The following is a 20,835-nucleotide window of genomic DNA, read 5'->3' on the forward strand; positions in this document are numbered from 1 at the left end:
CACTAAATCCAGATAGTTTTTAAACCGGGTCATAACATTTCATTTATTTGTGAAATACATTTATCATCAAACCCTAAGTATATTATTAACTTACTTATAATAAATAAATTAAAATCAAAATAAAGATATAAATATTAGAACAAATAATGTAAAACAACCCCCGTAATACGGGGGATAATTTGATTATATGTGTCGCTAATATATAATCGAACACTTCATGTTGCCGAATAAATCGTGCAAAACAAGTTTTTATATTATTATTGAACATTTTAACAAGTACACATATAATACAATAAGGAAGTGGTTACTTCTTAAGGTGGCACATGCCTCTGCTACCTTTAAGGTTCATCATCATATATCATCATCGTACTCAGTATATCCCACCAATAGCAATGCTATGGTAGGGTCTGAGGAGGGTAAGATGTAGACAGCCTTACCTCTATCCCATAGGGATAGAGAGGCTGCTTCCGGTGAGACCCCCGGCTCGATAGTAGTTTTGAATCAAGCCTTGGACATAAGACACATAACACTCAATCATCGGGACACCGGCTGATTGGTGCATGTGCCCTTGTCTTTCGGCTATCAACGCCACCACATGATGCCTGATTAACCTTCCGCCACTTTTAACGTTATTTTCACGTGATTAGTAAAATAACGTCAAAATTAGTGCAATTTTACTTTTGCCCACCCAAGGGTTCACACATATATACATTATATGTGCGCACCGCAAGCAGGGCGTCCCTCTGCTACCTTTAAGGTTCATGTCACGTATCCCGCTCTTTGCATATCCACACTAGCAATGGTGAACCACCCAACCATTGAACCCATGCCACAAGTTCCAAGAATTCAATATAATTGCCCGATCCCACGAAGAGCAATCTAGAGGTTTTAAAAAGAACTGATGTGGTGTGTTGGCCTATCCAACCGATCGGTTTGACCTGGGCTATGAAATTCATGGTAAAAGTTTTTAGTTTTTGAACTTTGTTCAATTTATTACTTAAACGAAATTTCCACTTTAAGACACTTTGATTTTCACAATCCGGTCCAACCTAGTGTTTTAGTAATTAAAATACTAGGTGTGAACATACGCATATATTATATATATTCTATTATTACAAAAAAATAAAAAAAAAATATTTATAACATGTAATCATGTTACTAGAATGAGAAGATGGCTTGATATGTATCATCCTTCTTATGGAAATTAAAGATATGATTAGGATTATATTGAAGTTGAATATTATTAGTTTACAAAGGATTGTTTATCTGTTGTGCAAGTTGGAGATAGGAGGCCATTTATAATTAGTTAATTAATTAATTAATTCTCATCTATTAAACAATCTTTGCATCTTAAAAGGTGTATGATGAAATATAAAATACTATTAATATTATTATATTTAAATGTTTCTTCAACTTACTTATGATTTACAAAGTCGTATTGGATCGTGAGAATTTTGGTCAGTTTCCATTTTATATCATGGAATTGAATATATAAAATATTTAATCATTCAACTTGTTAATTTCAACCCTTTAGCTGGAATCATACATGAAGGGTGTAGAACAACTTAGGACTAATATATAATATTTTATATTTTTTCAATGCCTTTCTCTGTTTCTTTTTCATGCTTAGTAACTATATATATTATATTTTATTTATTTACAAGATATAATTTTACTTAATAATAACTGATTATAATACATAATGGGTAAAAATATTATACGCAGTCTCTTAAATATAGGAAATATAAAAAGACACAATGAATCGCAAAATATAACACAATGTCGAGTAAAATATAATTCAATGTCGAGGAAAAAAGACACGGTGACGAAATTAAACAAAAAACACAAGAATAAATAAAAAGACACAATTATTTGAACAAAAATTCTAAAATCTCGAAAAATATAATACAATACCGAGCAGTATATAACTTAATGTCGAGGAAAAAAAACACTGAGGAAATTAAATAAAAAGACAATTATTTGAACAAAAATTCTAAAATCTTGAAAAATATAATGCAATACCGAGCAGAATATAATTCAATGTCGAGGAAAAAAAAACACACTCACGAAATTAAACAAAAAAAAACAATGATAATTATTGATACACAATTATTTGAACAAAAATTCTAAAATCTACAAGCTAGTAATGGAAAAGCGAAAACCTAAAACCTAATATTGTGGAGTTCGACCAGACGATTTTAACGTCCTTAGTTTGAGTTCACTCGAAGTTCGCTTGATGACTTCATACGACTTTCTATTTTGACAGAATTACAAATTTTGTCCTTTAAAAAAAGCCAAATTACGGTTCGTGTCCTTTGTTAAGTTTCCTTGCAGGCGGTGTACTTTAAACATTTTTTTCCTACACGTTATGGCCTTTACGCTAACTGGGTTAGAAAAACTCAGTTAAGTATGACATGTGCCAGACATGTGATGGGCATAATTGTAATTTTAGTGTATCTTTAAATTAAAAAAAAAAAAAGAAAATATATATAATCCCCTCCTTTCTCTCTTCTTTCTCTCTAAGCCACCACCATCACCATAAATTCCGGCCACCGCAAACGATCCCTATCACCCGAACCCGACCCATCCTTTTCCAAAGCCCACTTAACCTAACTCCAGCCACCATAAATTCGGGCTAATCATAACTCCGGCCGGAAAATCAGCCGGAATAACACACACACATAACCCCTAATTATCAATCAATTGAACCACAAACCCTAATTAAATTAATAGCTAATGCAATTGTCCAATAAATCCACATGCACGAATATATCAATGTCAAATAAGTGAAATAAACACAAATCATGCATCTATCTGTTCAATTTCAGGTCACAAAAGTATGCTCTGTGCCTCAAATCAATCAAAAGTACCAAATTGGATCCAGAAATCGAATTAAAACTGCATACTTTGGACTCAATTACAAATCGTACAACAAATTAAACACCAAATCGAGCGATAGCAGTAATCAGATTCAACATGCTATGCGAATTAGAGAACTTACGAGTATTGATTGAGAGCGAAAAGTAAAAAAGAAAAAAAACCCTAATTTAGAGGCGACGAATCGGAGAGAATTGAGGTGTAAATCTAAATAGTTTTATTAATATTAAGAGAGAGAGAAAGAAGAAGAGAAGATGTGGGTTAATATATATATTTGAAAGAAAAGAAAACTGGACTTGAGTCACCGCACACATTTGAAGCCCACGACTTGTATATTCGGACGCGTGTAACACCATAAATTCCGGCCGGAGTTATGATTAGCCCGATTTTCCGGTAAGATGTTATGATTAGCCCGATTTTCCGGTAAGATGTTATGATTATCCCACTTAACCTAACAGATGTGGTTATATCTGATCATGTTAACGGTGGTGGTGGTTGTTTCCAGCGAGATTCGGGAAGATCTCGAACCACCAATGATTTTCCGGCGAGATTCGGATCTCAGTGGAGGGTTTTGGAAAAGGATGGGTCGGGTTCGGGTGACAGGGATCGTTTGCGGTGGCCGGAATTTATGGTGGCCGGAATTTATGGTGATGGTGGTGGCTTAGAGAGAAAGAAGAGAGAAAGGAGGGGATATATATATTTTCTTTTTTTTTTAATTTAAAGATACACTAAAATTACAATTATGCTCATCACATGTCTGGCACATGTCATACTTAACTGAGTTTTTCTAACCCAGTTAGCGTAAAGGACATAACGTGTAGGAAAAAAATGTTTAAAGTACACAGCCTGCAAGGAAACTTAACAAAGGACACGAACCGTAATTTGGCTTTTTTTAAAGGACAAAATTTGTAATTCTGTCTTCTATTTTTATAAACCTATGTATTATAATATCCTATTAAATTAATTTTCTATTATTTTCTAGATTACGGATTCTTATTTCCATGAATATTTTAATGGTAATCGTCCTTTTAATCAACATAGTTTACTTTCATAAATGTCGTGTTTTGCAAGAATAAATAGAAAATTTGCTAATTTCATAATTATTTGGATTGTGTAAATATTTCTTGTCCACCTTACCGTTTTTTCCTTGGTCAAATTATTTTTAATTTGCGATGCAACGTACTTAAAATCACCAATCTCATTATTATTGAATGAGTCGTTTTAAAAAAAAGAGATGTGAAAACAGATTCATCTATTAATATATTATATTTGCTTTTATGGTTAGTGACGAGTGAAGGTAGTGTAAGTGGGGCGGTAGTAGTCAATACAATTATCATTATCATTATCATTATCATTATCATTATCAGGTAGTAGTCAATACAATTAGCAATCTGACTGTGTGTCTATATCATTATCATTATCATTATCATTATCATTATCAGGTAGTAGTCAATACAATTAGCAATCTGACTGTGTGTCTATATCATTATCATTATCATTATCATTATCAGGTAGTAGTCAATACAATTAGGCTGAGGGGTGTGGAGCGCGACAGGGGGCGCGTGAGCCCATCCGCTCGCGCCCCACCACACCACCGAGGCGCGAGAGGGGCGCGAGCGCGGAAAAAGAGGCAGGCGCAAGAGGGGTAGCGGGAGAAAATGGGCGTAAAGTTGGCCTGGGAATGCGTGAAGATGGATCTGTGTCACCATTGATGCAGGTTGGAGTTAATAAAACGGTATTGTACATATGTATGGTAGCCATTTTCTTCATTAATGCACAGTGAACACCAAGAATCCAAAGCACCAGAAAGATAATAATTTTAATTAATTAATTTATATATTCCATACCATAAATAAATAAATAAAAAAAGAATGATTAGATGGGTGAATAAAAGAAGAGTAATTAATAATACGTTTATATATTCCATACCATAAAAAATTTTTTTTATGAGTTGTTTTAATAATACGTTTTTTTAATACATTTATAAAAAAATAAAAATAAAAAACCGCTCGCGCCCCCTCTCGCGCCCCTCCACACCAGGGCCAGGGGCGCGAGCACCACAACCAACACCCATCTTATCAAGTTTCTCTCTCTGCCACACGTCACAATATTATTGGCTGGAGCCCCCACTCGCGCCCCCTCTCGCGCCCCCCACACCCCTCAGCCTTAGCAATCTGACTGTGTGTCTATATCATTATCATTATCATTATCAGGTAGTGCTTACTCATTATAGAGACATAAACGGGATAAATTGAGCAGGGCCCGAGCTTAAAAGAAATTTTGGGTTAGCCGCCAAATACTCATTTTTTTATGTATATTAATTATGTTATTTATATCAATTTAGTATTAGTCTTATATATTTACAATTATAGGTTCTATGCAAAAGATAATATATCTTCTTTAATTAATTTTTATTACAATTATTATTTATTTTGTAAATATAAAATCTAAGTCAAGGTCCATATGTAATACTTAGGCTTGATTTAAACTTTTAATGAATCGATCTAACGTAACTCATGAGTAGCTTAACATATTTTATGTAACCTGAAAGAACAAAATATAACTAACAAATTCATAACTTCAAAAGGTTCTAACCATCACAAAAGAATAAAAGCAATAAACTATAATTAAGAGAACATTTTTTTTATCAAGAAATAAAGAGACACCTACCTAACAAAGGTTTTAATCATAACATCCATGTACAAGGAGCAAGTGCAATTACTTCTGAATCCCAAACCTTATACTAACAAATGTTTTGTTAGAAACACCGAACTCGCTCGTTCGTTCACCATTTTGTTGACCTGCATTTGGCTGCGGCTTTTCCACCGTCGCTTAGGTGAGGCCTAAACGTCTTTATAACCTCCTCGTATGTCGGCCTTTTGTAGTCCACTGCCTGCTTGTTGTTATTAATATATATGTCACATTGTCACATAAAAATGATACACATATATATAAGCATACGATATTTAGACACCAGGATGTTATATACAGACACTGGCACTGTCTGTCATCTGCACAACTTGTATAGGCCTATACGGGTCATATAGATGGCATAGTGCGTCATGAGACGTTGACCAGTAAACTATACGAGTCATATAGGCACCCATACAAAATGCAACTATACGAGTCATATCGACACCCATACGAGTAATGACTCATACAAGGCCGGCTTTAAAGGAGGGTCGGGTGGTCGACGGCCTCCGGCCTAATCACCCCAGTAGGCCCGATTTTTTTTTAAAATTTATATATATATATATATATATAAACTAAGCCCATTTCTATAGAAATTTTTTTTACTAAAGGCCCAAATTTTTTCTCGCCTTCGGTCCAAAATTTTTTAGTGATTCTCAAGGACGGCCCTGGACTCAGATAGGCCTATACAGTCGTATAGGCATGAGGCTCTATACGAGACATCGGGGCCTATACGCCTTGTATAGGCCTATACGGGTCATAGACTGATGATGTCTGGAAAACGAGGTTGGTGTATGAATATAACATCCCATATAAAAACAAGAGGATATTAACCTGTTCAATGACTTCTTCCGGGCTTGCCCATTTCCACTCCGAAAACTCGGGGTCAACTTCACCACTTGCCAAATTGATCTCACTTTCATCTTTTGTTAGTCTCATGAGGAACCTAGTAATCATTCACTAAAAATGTTTAAACTTGGTAACTAAGATTATTAGTTCATTTCACTAGCAAATGTTTTATAGTCTTACCATTTTTGTGCTTGTCCGTGCCATTCGCCACCTCCCCACAAACGATTCACCTTAGCTTTAACAGCGGGCGGGAAGTCATAAGTCAGCCATTTTGGTACCTATGTATGCATAAAGTCATAAGCCACATCGAAAGTGATTCAACAAGATTGCATTTAGTAATATTATTATGAACAAAATTAACTATACATTTTTATGCATTATTTATTATTAAACTTTCGAGTTTGTCATGCGAATATATGTATTGTTCAAGAAAACAATCACTAGACCAAGTTTTGTGCAGAGCAACACAAAATCAAAATTTTTGCTGATAAATTATTTAAAAAAACTAGAGAATTATGCATATGTGTAATAATCTGAAACTAACCTCTGCAATTATCTCAGCGGAAACAACTCCGGTTTCTTCCCGAAGCTCCCTAACCGCAGCAGAAAGTGGCTCTTCTGACTCTTCAATCCCGCCCTGACAACAAAAATTCAAATATAAATATACACATTTTATCAAAATAACAACAAAAATTCAAATATAAAATAACTAATTTTTATATTATTTTAACAAATTCAAATTTATAATTCATAGAAAATTTCTTTTACATCGAAACAGAAGGCAAGCAGGCAACAAGCTGGGCCGCTAGCTCTTTTTGTATAGATAAAGTCTTTTAAAAATTTACATTTTTAGATAATAATAATAATAATAATCAAAATGGATACAATCATACAAACAATTAAAGTGTGTTATTTTCTTTATTTACCTGAGGCATTTGCCATGCTCCTGGTACATTTAATCTGGAAGCTACAAACACCTGCAGGCAATCATTAACAAAACGAATAAATCGCAAAGATTTATCGACAGATCATCAAGTCAAAAGTAATCTGTTAAGGGAAACAAACAGGTTTTATCTGGCCCGTATCGAACTAACGTTGAATAATTAAAAATTAAAGAAAAAAATTAAATATTGAGTTCATGGAGACAAAAAGAATATCCATGTAAACAACAATTTTATCCAGATCCAATACAGAGTCTCAAAGGCCTCTTCCACATGCTCACAATAACAATATTATAAAAAAGTTTAATAAACAAATAGATTAATGATAATTATAAGACTAGTAAACTAATTTTTAAATCCAACTTCAATGAGAAGACTCATCATAAACATGTTATAATAATAATTCTAAGCAAACTTTAAACAGAATTCTCAACGCATCGAACACCTAACAGACGTAATAAATAGGCGTGCAAATGAGCTGAGCTGCTCGCAAGCTACTCAAGATGAGCCGAGCTTTTTAGAGATCGGGCTGAGCCCAAGTTTCAAATAAAGCTCGTTTAGTTATTGAGCATGAGCTCGAGCCTTGTGTATTTTTAAGTTTGATCTCTTTTTGACTTCTATATATTGATTTCACACTACACAGCCGAGCTTTGGCTCGTTTAAGGTACAACACGAGCTCGGGCCAAGCTTAGGCTCGTTTAACTTTTTTCTCAAAATATACAAAAATAATTAAAAATGCATCAAAATTAAAATATAAGTAACAAACAAGTCGAGCCTGAAAGCTATTCACGAACTGAGCTCGAGCTTTAGAAAAAGAGCTCGAAACGAGTGAAGCGGAGCTTAGGCTCGTTAAAGAGTTTTCTCAAAATATTTAAATATAATTAAAACCGTATGTAAATTAAATTATAAGTAACAAACGAATTGAGCCCGAGCCATGCTTGAAAAACTACTCAGCCGAGCTCCAGCTTTAGAAAAAGAGCTCGAGCTTGAAAAACTACTCATGAGCCGGGCTCGAAAAAAGCTAAGCTCGAGCCAAGCCGAGCTTGAAAAACTATCATGAGCCGAACTTGAGCTTTAGAAAAAGACATCGAAACAAGTTGAGCATGCACAAACAACCAACTAATTACACAAATTTAATAGCAATTCATAAATTCAAATCACTCTAGTTGCGTGACTTGTATTTCTAACAGAATTCAGTTACAAGTACCAACCGCCCAACAGAACAGATGGTGATTTTCAAATGTAACTTAATTAAATTCTTACTGCTTGAATTTAAAATCACCAATCGTGAATCCGAATTCACAATTACAACACACAAACTGTTGTTGAATTTATGTGCTGTAGGTGCTGGATTCAGATTCACGGTAGGTGATCTACTCCGTTCGTACCTACTATTACTACAAACAAACAAACAGTACCAACGGAGTAGATTACCGCTTGATTTTAAATTCAAAACAGTTTTGAATTTAAAATCACCAATATTGAATCCCAATCCACAACTACAACACACAAATTGTTGTTGAATTTGTGTGTTGTAGATGCTGGATTTGAATTCACGGCAAGTAATCTACTCTGTTCGTACTTACTATTACTACAAGCAAACAAACAAACAGTACGAACGGAGTAGATTACTGGTCGATTTTAAATTCAAACTGTTTTAAATTTAAAATCATCAATAGTGAGTCCGAATCCAGAATTACAACACACAAACGGGTGTTAAATATTTGTGTGTTGTATACACTAGATTCGGATTCACGGTAGGTAATCTACTCCGTTCGTACCTACTATTACTAATACTACATACAAACAAACAGTACGAACGGAGTTGATTTCTGCTTGATTTTAAATTCCAACTGTTATGAATTTAAAATCATCTATAGTAAATCCGAATCCAGCATCTACAACACACAAACTCTGTTGCTGGTATTTATGTGTTGTAGATGCTAGATTCGAGTTCACGGTAAGTAATCTACTCCGTTGTATTTACTATTAATATAAGTACGAACGGAGTGGATTACTGATGAATGAAAAACTAAATTACCAGGTTATCGGAATTGATAAGGCAAACACCGACGTTAGGGCGGTAACCGGAGGGAAGATCGTCCATAGAATTGAAGAATTGATTGATGATTGATAGTTTTAGAGAGAGAGAGAGAGAGAAAGTGATTGTAATGAAAGTCAATGAAATGTCAGTAAGTACGTACAACACAATACAATACAAGTGTGTGTGTGTGTTTGTGTGGATGTAAATATATATACATACATATATATTCTCACTGATTTAGCCTTATCGTGCGCACCCGTTGAAATTACTTACTTTTTGAAAGAAAGAAAGAAAGAATCTGATACTTGCTGCCCCACCGGATTATTGTGAACCGCCGTCTAGCGCACTTGTATCAAAATCGAATAATAAGCAGCATATCCAGTGATAAAAGCTTCAAATCTAAGGAATATTAGGTAAACGAGTATGCTTTGAGTAATTGAGACTGTGGGGTTACTTATCATAGTTCAACGGGTCATGCATAGTAATGATATGACTCAAAGATAAGCGAATGAGGTTTTTAAAATATTAGGTGTTGCAGTTCAAAAAAGTGATAGTGACACAGCTTGTTGTCTGTTTGACTTCTGTTTCAATGTAATCACTATCTTACTTATTACAATTAAAGTATTGGTTTATAAAAAAATAAATAAAAATAATAAAAAATGAGACGAATACACCCACAGGCCACATACCCTTGAATAGTTAGTTTATCATCCTAAATTTCAATTAAGATATTGATAAAAAAAGTTAAAAAATGGGGGTGTAGGATAAGTACCATGAACATGGCAACATGGTACAAAATTTGAGAGTTGGTAGCGTACGTTAGCATGATGCACAATGAGGCAAATGGGTTTGGGGGAAAGTTGGAAGAAGACAAAAGGGAGTGCGGTTAAGAAATAGAGTTGACTTTCAGTCATAAAGTGGGAGCACCTATTTATATTGTTTCCTTTTTATCATTTTCTATAGTACTGGTTGTTTATATATTATCCATTTATGTTTTAAATCATTTAAAAATAATACATGACGTTTTTCATGTTGTTGTGTGTGAAACTATTAAACTTTGGAATTTTTTATATATTGTATGTTTAAAGTCAGCGTTACGACTAGAGGTGCACAAATCGGTTTAAAACGCAAAATAGGTTTGGGTTATGACCGCGTTGTTTTGGTCAACAAGAGTCAAAACCGGTTTATAATCTGTTTCACTTCGGGTTAGGTTGAAACTGGTTTCTTACCATATTACAATCGGTTTTGGTTCGGGTTTTGATTGGTTTTAGTTCGGGTTTTGACCAGTTTTGGCTGGTTTTGGTTTGGTTAACTGGTTTGGAACCAGTTTTGATGGAGAAATTTACAAACCAGTTCTGAACCTACGGTTTCAGTCTGTTCCACGCCGGTTCCTATATAATCAGTTTCAAACCGGTTCGGTGCAGTTTCCGGGTCGGTTCAGTTAATCGGTTTATTGCCCACCTCTAATTACGACGGGGGTGTGGCGGGAATTCAATCAGTAACAATTTAATTCGTTATAGTAAAAGTTGAGGCAAATGTTTCATTATTAAACTTGAGGCAAAAAAAAATAACAAAGATGTAAGTTGAAAGGACAAAAAATCAATTATCAAAGTTAAAGGACAAAAAAGTAAATATCTGAAAGTAAACTTGGTGGATCAAAAAGTATATATGTCAAATCTTTGTGACAAAAGTCTAATGAACCAAAGTTATGAAATTGCCTTTTAGATACATGTATAATTGGCAAAATAGTTATTACGATTGTGTTATAATAACAACTAAGGGTGTGAATGAGTCGAGTTGTTCGTGAGCCTTGAATGGGAAGTTTGTTTAGGCTCGTCGAGCCTTGCATATCATTAAGTTTTATCTTTTCTAGAATTCTATGTATTAACTTCACATTTCACTGCTAAGTTTTAGTCGAGCATTAGCTTGTTTATGGTAATACAAGAGGTCGAGCTGAACTTTGGCTTGTTTAAAGTTTTTATTAAAATATATAAGAATAATTAAACACTTATATGAATTAAATAATAAATAATAAAATGAGTTGAGTTGGAGCTTAAAAAAACAACTCAAGAACTAATCTCAACCTAAAAAAAACTCAAAACGAGCTAGCTTTAGTCTAGTCGAGCTCAGGCTCACCTCGACTCATTTACAACCCTAATAACTACATATATAGTAATGATATGTGGACTCTCGTAATATTTTCACTGGCACGTCACATTTTAGCTAAATAAAGTATATAAACCATAACCACTAAGGTCACACGAAATGCTTTCGGGAGATTAATTAGGGAAGCAAAATCGATACAGGACCCCCGGGGGAGGGGAGGGAGGGGGGTGTTCTCGCTCTCCTGAAACCTCTTTCCTCGAAATCTTCTTACTCTCTTTGTTATTTTTCTTCCGCTCAGACTTTACACTCCAAAGCTCCCGAACGAATTTCTTTTTTTCCAATTTATTGATGTGGCACGCGATACCAATCCTTCATGTTTTAGACACTTCCATCTCCCTAACAACACAAATTAGATGGGTGAATCTGATTCCTGTAACATTTATTATGGATGATAATTTAAACTACATAAACACTATTCTTTAAAATGGAAACCTTGTGATACAAAAAGTTATAATATGAAACTATTCTCATTTAATATTGTTTTTTTTTATTTCGTTCTTTCCAAATCTTTCTTGTGCATTTTTACATAATCCAACTTGGAGAATATTTATTTTTTAAATTGGCAAGTGGCATTGGATAATTATTTCCAAAAGGTAGTGAAATTTAAGTTTCTTACAATAATTTAAATCATACTTGACAAATGTAATTATATAAACGTATTTTAAGGTTTCTCGCTAATAATAAAAAATTAAAATCATATGATGGCAAAGTTTAAATATTCAGGTTCGAACTGATTAAACTGAAATGAGCTGTAGATTTTAAAACCAAACCAAACCAAACCAAAATACATATTCAGCTTTAAACCAAAACCGATTTAGGTAATCGGTTTTTGGTGGTATTTGGTTCTAGAAAACATTATTAAGTTAACCGAGGAACACATTATATGCAGTGGGCTATGGAATTTCTTATTTGTACGCCCCATTTATAAGACCGACAAAACCAAGCTGATGAACCCGAAATCCATACATCATCTCGTTAAATTTCGGGTTTTTGGTTTGGAACCTTAACTGGACATAATTAGAATTCAGTCGTTGGTTCGGTTTTAAGTTTTGACAAAAAAATATTTGAACCAAGAATCCAAAAGTAATAATCAGCCCCGTATGAGAAGCAACTTAAATTATATAGAAAATATAAATATAAAGGCTACAACGTAAATAAATTAAGAGAAATAAAACATGGCGATTCTTAGTTTCCAATAGAGGTGCATAAATCGGATTTTAAATTGCCCGGTTTCAGGTATGGAACCGGGTTCGGGTATGATCGGGTTTTGGAAAATCGGGTATTGGCAATATCTGGGTCGGATTCCGGCCTGTGTATTGTTTCTAAAAACCATACCCTACGCATCGGGTTTGGGTCGGGTATAGAACCGGGTATTCTAAAACCGGGCATTCTAAAACTAGGCATTTGAATACCCTATTTCTGGGTATTGAAAAAACTTTAGAATTTTTTATATATTGTATATTTTTTTCGGATATAGATTGAAATTTTTTTAAGGGGTTACAATTTTTAGGGGTATTTTTAGGTATTTTTCGGATAATTTCGAGTGTAGATCGGGTATTTGAGAAACCCGGTTTCGGGTGTTGGAAAAACCCGGTTCCGGGAATGGAACCGGTTCCGGTGTTCGGGTATTACCGGGTATAAATCGGGTCCGCTTCTGGGTACGGGTTTTGGTACTGAAATGCATACTCTATTCGTACCCTACGGGTAGGGTCGAGTACGAGTTCGGATATTGACGTGAGGTCGAAGACTCACTCAAAAATAAACCAAATACTACTAAATGGATAGCGATAAGTGGGTATCGAACACGAGGAGTTTGTGGAAAGTCAATAAGTAGCTCAACGATTAACTAAAATAAATATAAATGACGAAAAAGTAAATTTCAAGTTGGTTTTGATTTGATTTTATAAACTAGATTAAACTAAACGAAAGTTGTAAACGAATAACTAAGCAAGCATTCCTCTCGGGGTTCGGGTTATTACTCAACACTCTTGTTAACATTCAATGGATAAACCATAATATCTCGGTTTTGTGTACATGCAATTGTTTGTGATTAATCAAGAACTAAGTACTCGGATTCCTAGAATGCGAGGTTGTTACTCAACAATCAATCAATACGATTATCCCTAATTCATTCCACTAAATCTTGGTTGTCAACGACACCAAGAACGCATGGGTCAAAACTAGATATAAGCGATAAAGACCAGCTACAAACAATCACACAAACATCATGACTATACTAACATAACATTTAGATAATCAATCAAAGTCAAGAACAATAAACAAAAGTGTTTTGCGATTAACCTTACATCCCGAGAGGAATACCATAGAACTAGCCACTCATGGCTCGAGAGATCATTGATGCATCAAGTACCTTGTTTATATCAATCCCAAACATAAACAAATGAATACAATCACCCAAAATAGTGTTATTGTCTTCAAAAATCGCCTCCAAGCCGTCCCAAGTGAAAAGGTAGTCCAAGAGACACTCCAAATCGGCTAATGAAAGGACATGCAAATGTGTCTCCATGCCTGGACCGTGGGCCACGATGTGGACCGTGGTCCACGGTTGACTAAAGTCAGCCAGCCATCCAAGCACGACTGTGGGCCACGGTCCTCCCCACGGTGTCACTTCTTCTCCACGGTACGGTGTAAACTGGAAAGTTTGCTTCAGGTGGACCGTGGTCCACGGTCTGGACCGTGGGCCACGGTGGAGCTCGTTTCCAGCTTCTAGTTTTCTTCGTATCTCTTTCGTTCCAGCTCCGTTTTCTTCACCGTTTTCGCCTGTGTTCTCGTAACGCCGCTCTCTAGCTCCTCAAACCTACAAACACACGAGCAACCGTAGTCAACTAATTCCACAGAATTAGCTTAATCCCGTAAGCATATTTATATCTTTTGAATCACTTAGTTGCTTTCCTACGCAAACTGGCCAACGCCAGACAGTCCTAGGCACATTACGCTAGAGGTAAGTCAGCCTTGATCACTCAAAGGCAAAACGATTGTAGCTTATGATCGGATTCGAACCCGCGGCCTAATGGTTATTGTTTCAAGTCCTACGTCTCTTTAACCAACTGGAGCTACACGGCGGGGACTAGGGCATGGTTAATTAGTAAAACACTAATAACACTTTCAAATTTGTTTGACAACTATTACGTGTAATAATAACTTCAACAACAACTAAGACACTTTCAAATTCTACTCTATTACTTACACGTTTTTGCAATCACCAGACTTGAACCCATAACATATGGATGAGTAAACTGCGTTTTTCGTCCCTGTGGTTTGTCCAAATCTGCGGGTTTAGTCCAATAGTTTCAAATTTGTGATTTTCGTCCCTGTGGTTTCATTTCACTTGCAATGAAACCCGAATTCACTAATCCCGTTAAGTCTGTTCGTTAAACCCATCAGCGTGTCCTTCACGTGAGAGGCAGTTTTGTCCTTTTTCTCCCCAAATAAACCTCAGTCATAATTTGCAAGCCCCCTCACGTGAGGGGCTGGGTTGCATTTTGAGAAATAAAAAAACAAAACTGCCCCTCACGTGAAGGACACGCTGATGGATTTAACGAACAGACTTAACGAGATTAGTGAATTCGGGTTTCATTGCAAGTGAAATAAAACCATAGGAACAAAAATCACAAATTTGAAACTATTGGACTAAAACCGTAGATTTGGACAAACCATAGGAACGAAAACCGCAGTTCACTACTTCACTCCATATGAAAAGACAAAACTTTATACAATTCTTTGATACCGTTAGGCCAAAAGCCCTTAGTTACGTATGCATTATAACTAGCATTTTAATTGCTATTTTACCAAATCTTTCCTTAATACATTTTTTTTCATAATGTGACTTGAATAATATGGTCTTAACTCTTTCAACTTTTTCTCCTACCAACCTGAACGCAGAGCATGTGTTCTTTAACCATACTATGTTATTTCTTATAACATATAAATAATCAAAATATTACATAGGTGTTACAAAACTATATTTAACTATTTGCCCCATTACCTTCTAGGCACCTTACAATATTAGGTCCCTAACAAAACCTTAAAGAACACTACAACCTTTATAATACTTGAAACACACCACATTCATTCCTTAACATGACACAACTTTCATTGATGAAAATAGTGACGAAACCGCTTCTCCTACCGTCAAGTAAAGATTATTCTGTTGCAAAAGATCGTGCATCCCGTCCGCCTTTTGCAATTTCTCCACCACTTCTCCAACCGGATTCACCAATACAAGCTGCAAACAAATTAAAAGTGTTACATCTTTTTTTCAACTATAGCTAGCAAACTTACCTTTTTTTTTTTTTTTTTGTATATCAATAATATCATATGATAATTATTATACAACTTACCTCAACACCTTTCTTTTCTAATACCCTTCTGAGTTCTTGGAAAAACATAACTCCATTTGCATCAATGGCACTTACAGCTGAAATTTATCGAAAACAAGACAACGTTTTTAGAATTTTAATTTGAAGTTGCATCAACGGGTCGAATGACTTTCCGTTAAAAGGAATTACCGGCAAGATCTAGAATTAAAAATTTGAGATCAGAATGACTTTTCATTTCTTCTTCCTCATAATCTTGTATCCACCTCAATATCCTTCAAGAAACAATAAAAAAAATATCAAATATGACTTCAAACCATAAAATGACAGGGGTGTGAATTCATAACACGACACAAACATATCCAAAAATAGTAGGTTTGTCACGGGTTTGACCCGCTTAACCGGCTTATTTATTTTTTAAATTTGTTTTTCTATAATAATTTAAATTGGCTGGGTATTTTATTTCAAAATTTATAAAACTAAAAAAAAACTGACATAAGATTTTATAACTGGAAATGTAATTGTTTAATATAAATTTGTATTTTTTGCCGTAAAACGTAAACTTATAGTATTAATACGTGAAAGTTAAAATAAAAACTTTCGAGTCAAATGGGTCGTGTTCAGGTCAACCCACGAACACGGCCCGTTTGACACCAAAATGAACTAAATCATATGATAAAATCAAGCTAATTACCTTTCATTGAGATAGTTGGAGTTTGCAAAACTAATTGGAGCTTGAATGCTTAAAATCAAGAAACCTGGTACTGACACAGCATCCTTGTATTGATGTTTGTTCCTAAATATGTGAGTACCAGGTATATTCCCCAACACCACTGTTTTCGGTCTTGTCATCTGTAACACCATCTTGAATATCGAAATCCCCACCTAAAAAAATAATAATCAAATTATAAATTTTACTTGTTTTTACAAACTTTATAATTATGTTACACTATGAGATCAATCAAACACTTACCGCAAGTGCGAGTCCTTCTTGAACCGATAAAAATATAACACCAAAAAAAGCACTTAACATCACCACGAAGTCGAATTTATCGACTTTCCATATTTGGTAAGCCGCTGGGAGATCAATGAGACCAACGACTGCTGTGACAATGATTGCACCTAGTACGAGATTCGGTGTGTATTGAAACAATGGCATTAAGAATAGAAGCGTGACCATAACCGTCACAGCCATTATTATGTTGGAAACTGCGGTTTTGGCTCCTGCGTTGTGGTTCACAGCTGACCGCGAAAACGCACCTACAATTAATGATTCGGGTTATGGGTTTGGTAAATATTTTAATGTGGACCCATTTTTACCCGAACCCGAAACCTGACCTGTAGTGACATAACATGAAGTGGTGGAGCCCACAACATTCATAAGTCCAATTGCAATCATTTCTTTGTTGCCATCAACTTGGTAATTCTTTAAGGCAGCAAATGTTCTTCCTACCGCGATACCTTCCTATGTGAAATGACAAAAATACCCTTTTTAAGACTGATGAGCTTATAATGTGTTGTAAACTATGCGGTGAAAGTTGTATGCTTACGGTTAGGGAAATGATGCCCGTGATGAGACCGGTTTTCAAGACTAAACCGATGTGACTTCCGTGAAAATGTAACAAGTTCCATGAAGGTGGGTTTAATCCTTGTTCTAGTTTTCCAATCTATGTAACACATTAAATAAAAGTTAAAGTTTGAATTTAAATATGATTGGTTAAAAATTATTAAGTAGATAATTAATAATATATACCACAGAAATGCCATGTTTTTGTGCTTTGAAAGCAAAAACAAAGAGGGTTGAGACCATTACTGAAAGCAAAGGTGCTCCTGCTGATACCCAAAACAACTTTGGCTTCTTAATGCTCTGCATATAAGAAATATTAATTTTATTATTAAATATATAAGTAACATAACTTATAAATGAATTATCTTGATTTTTTTAAAACATTTGTAGGGTTTTTCATTATTTTTTTGGATAATAGTTTGATTTTAGGCTTAAAAAAGATTAGGCCCAATGGGAATCATATATGTTTGTAAAAGTCTTAGCAAAGTAAATCCTAAAATGCACCATAATACCATATGGCCATATATACATTATACTTACAATGTGTCTTGTCACAAGAAGGAATATAAGAAAACAAAAGCCCATGAGGATAGTTTGCCATGACCACTGCTCCACAAATTAATGTACAATACTATTAGAAATTTAAAAGAATTGCGCGAAGGGTTAATAATAATAATAATAATAATAATAATAATAATAATAAGTTACACTTAATAAATGGTGAATAAATGTTACAATAAAATAAATTACCTCTTTAGTATTGTGGAAAACAGAAGACATGACAGGAACCAAACCCATTTCTTTAGTGAAATGAGTGATGCCAAGAAGGGCTTTGAGTTGTTGAAGTGATACTATGATTGCTGCTCCAGCCATGAATCCAATAAGTGTAGCCTTTGACAAGAAGTCAATTATGAACCCAAGCCTATAAACATATGAACAATTAAACATCATCACATAATATTAAATGTTTTGTACAACATGATTTAAAAAAATTTTACATTAATTATTTGGAAAAAATGGCTTGGTCCCCCTTTTGGCACGACCCATTGAATGTTTTTGACAAAGAGAGGCCAGCATCGCCCATTCGACGTGACATGCGATAAATGTCATTAAGGCGTGAATTTTATGGACTTATGACATCATTTGGTTGCTAATATGCTTACCCGCACAAATTTTACAACGAAGTGTCAAAAATGTTATTTTCGCCATTTTGTCTCCTTAAAAGCATGATTTTTTATGATAGGTGTCAACTTCTAATTGAATAAATAAACTTTTATAACAAGTCATTTAGGTTATTTCAAATTTAGTCAAATGGCCATTTAGATAGTCTGTTGCTCAAGTGGTCGTTTACTTGATTTTACTACATAAATCCTAATCCTTTTTTTTACCATTACGATTACCGAAATAAATTAACATATTATATTTTCAGTAAACTCATGGTCAATGATGACCGTTGACTATATTTGATCACCAGTCCACCAATAGACTTTTTCAGAGTACTGAAATGAGATTGACAAGGCCGGCTGGAGGGTGGCGCCGGTTAGACCGTCGTCCGGGGCATGTAACTTTTAGGGGCCAAAATTTTTTATATCTATATTTTTTATATATACATTTAAAATATAAAACTTATAAAATATGAATTGCTCTTTACCATTTTATAATTATTAGGCCCGAAATTATTTTTTATCCATAATCCATTTAGTTAAGTTTAAATTATTGGGCCCGAACTAAAACTAAAAGCTAAAATAAATTATATAAAAACCCGATGCAAAATAAAAGAAATAAGGCAATTGAAATTTCTCTTTGGTTCCTTCCTTCTTTGCAAATGCTGAACAACGACCAACCCAACCGACCACCACTGTTGGTTCGTTGTTAACCACCAGGCTCCTCCACGGTTGACCAAGCTAGCCACCAAGAACCAAACTATTTTTTTTCCAATGTTATAACTTAGGAGAGTTTCACAAATCATTGGTTAATCATTAATTATTAAGGCATTTGATTTTAATAATATATTTTTCTATGTTTATTGTTATAAAACATTAAGCCTTGTTTAAAACAATTAGCTTATATATTTCGTTACTCGTTAAGGATATGAGCCTTTTTTTTTGGCTCGGCCGAGATATTTAAATCCTCGGAGACGGCCCTGGAGATTAACATATTTGATCAAGTTTGGATGGTCAATGATGATAGTTGACCATATAGTAGACTGTTGCATGTTTATAAGAGTGAGTGTGGGGACCTTAGAAATCCGAGAGAGGCTTGAAAGAGTCCTGCAAAGAAGGTTGAAGTGAAAGCCAACTGAAGATACAAAATAGGGTCAAGGGTTGGTGACACTTCTTGTCTTAGCATTGACCCCATCAATAACGATGCTATCGACACTGGTCCAACTGCTAAATCTTTTGAGCTCCCTAGCACAGCGTACACTAGCGGTGGCACAAAACTCGAATCTACACCATATAACCAAACAATATTAATCATATAAATATTTCCAATCATTGAAATGCGTGTGCAATTTATTTATTGTTTTTGCGTAGTGTTTGTCAAAACCATGCAAAAACATGTATGAAGGTGTTTGTGGCTTCAAACATGCATTCTGGATTTTACTTGTGTATTTGTTTAATCGATTGTTGATTTGTTCGTTGTAAACAAGTAATCATTCTTATGATAAATGCAAAAAGAACATTTTATTTTAAATGTATAAAGTACAAAGATTCTTATTGTACTCCTTTCACTATTGAAATTTATTTGTTCATGTATAGTATGATGTCTTTTACATTTTCACAAATATTCAGCCATTATTTTATAAGCCCATAGGAGGATAGGCTGGTTCGCTTAAAGAAAATTCTTTCCATGATCAAATACGAAACATGAAATGATCAATAATCTTGACGATCAACGAAAAACGAAACTTACATAGACCAACGATAGGAGGGAGATTGGCAAGCTTTGCATAGCTTATACCCTGTAAACAAAAAATATAAAACCAAAATGAATTCATATCATATCATATCATATATATTAACCAAATGAAAAGCCAAAGATATACCTGTGGAATGGCTAAACTGGCAATTGTGAGACCCGAAACAACATCGGATTTGAGTAGATTAAGGTTGTAATGAGGAAACCATTGAAGTATAGGGAAAATGTACTGAAAGGCAAGAAGCCATTTTTGCTTAGTGGATTGGCCTTTAAACTGCCTTAGAGGGTCATCAGGAAAGAATGTTTCTTTGAGCCTATTTGTCAACTTTTGTAAACTACTTCTCTTAGGTGGTGTCTCAACCTTATGAGTCTCCATTGCTATCTCTATACATGGATTATGATGTTCTTCAAACTTACCCTCCATTTATGTGTTACACAACTAAC

The 20,835-nt window shown here is 34.6% G+C and overlaps 2 protein-coding genes across 2 annotated transcripts; both read right to left on the reverse strand.

The window, feature by feature from the left end:
- Nucleotides 1–5,652: 5,652 nt before the first annotated feature.
- LOC143611688 (nudix hydrolase 25-like) lies at nt 5,653–9,474 on the reverse strand. The gene is made up of 6 exons (XM_077085862.1): nt 9,400–9,474; nt 7,344–7,394; nt 6,962–7,054; nt 6,598–6,695; nt 6,403–6,514; nt 5,653–5,770 (listed from the first exon to the last, which is right to left on the reverse strand). Exons 1-6 carry the CDS (start codon nt 9,463–9,465, stop codon nt 5,663–5,665), a joined length of 528 nt encoding a protein of 175 aa, XP_076941977.1. The 5' UTR covers nt 9,466–9,474; the 3' UTR covers nt 5,653–5,662.
- A 6,055-nt stretch (nt 9,475–15,529) lies between these two features.
- On the reverse strand, nt 15,530–20,825 carry LOC143611691 (putative sulfate transporter 3.3). Its single transcript, XM_077085864.1, has 13 exons — nt 20,519–20,825; nt 20,386–20,434; nt 19,712–19,919; nt 18,223–18,394; nt 18,013–18,078; nt 17,659–17,772; nt 17,456–17,572; nt 17,244–17,370; nt 16,879–17,165; nt 16,600–16,790; nt 16,098–16,180; nt 15,930–16,006; nt 15,530–15,814 (listed from the first exon to the last, which is right to left on the reverse strand). Exons 1-13 carry the CDS (start codon nt 20,813–20,815, stop codon nt 15,665–15,667), a joined length of 1,938 nt encoding a protein of 645 aa, XP_076941979.1. The 5' UTR covers nt 20,816–20,825; the 3' UTR covers nt 15,530–15,664.
- Nucleotides 20,826–20,835: the final 10 nt, after the last annotated feature.

This window comes from Bidens hawaiensis, unplaced genomic scaffold (genome assembly GCF_021521415.1).
Source record: "Bidens hawaiensis isolate Kalapana, Puna unplaced genomic scaffold, B.hawaiensis_p1.1 tig00032029_1, whole genome shotgun sequence".
NCBI classification, from domain to species: Eukaryota; Viridiplantae; Streptophyta; class Magnoliopsida; order Asterales; family Asteraceae; genus Bidens; species Bidens hawaiensis.

Bases quoted from the DNA above. Each gene is read 5' to 3' on its own strand.
- LOC143611691 (XM_077085864.1), bottom strand. From the start codon at position 20,815: ATGGAGGGTAAGTTTGAAGAACATCATAATCCATGTATAGAGATAGCA. The intron at 17,773-18,012 runs GTAAGTATAATG...TCTTATATGCAG, and splicing joins TTCTTGTGACAAGACACATT to AGCATTAAGAAGCCAAAGTT. The intron at 16,181-16,599 runs GTAATTAGCTTG...TGTTTCTTGAAG, and splicing joins TCCAACTATCTCAATGAAAG to GATATTGAGGTGGATACAAG.
- LOC143611688 (XM_077085862.1), bottom strand. From the start codon at position 9,465: ATGGACGATCTTCCCTCCGGTTACCGCCCTAACGTCGGTGTTTGCCTT. The intron at 6,515-6,597 runs GTAAGACTATAA...AATGATTACTAG, and splicing joins CACGGACAAGCACAAAAATG to GTTCCTCATGAGACTAACAA. The intron at 5,771-6,402 runs GTTAATATCCTC...AACAACAAGCAG, and splicing joins CGGAAGAAGTCATTGAACAG to GCAGTGGACTACAAAAGGCC.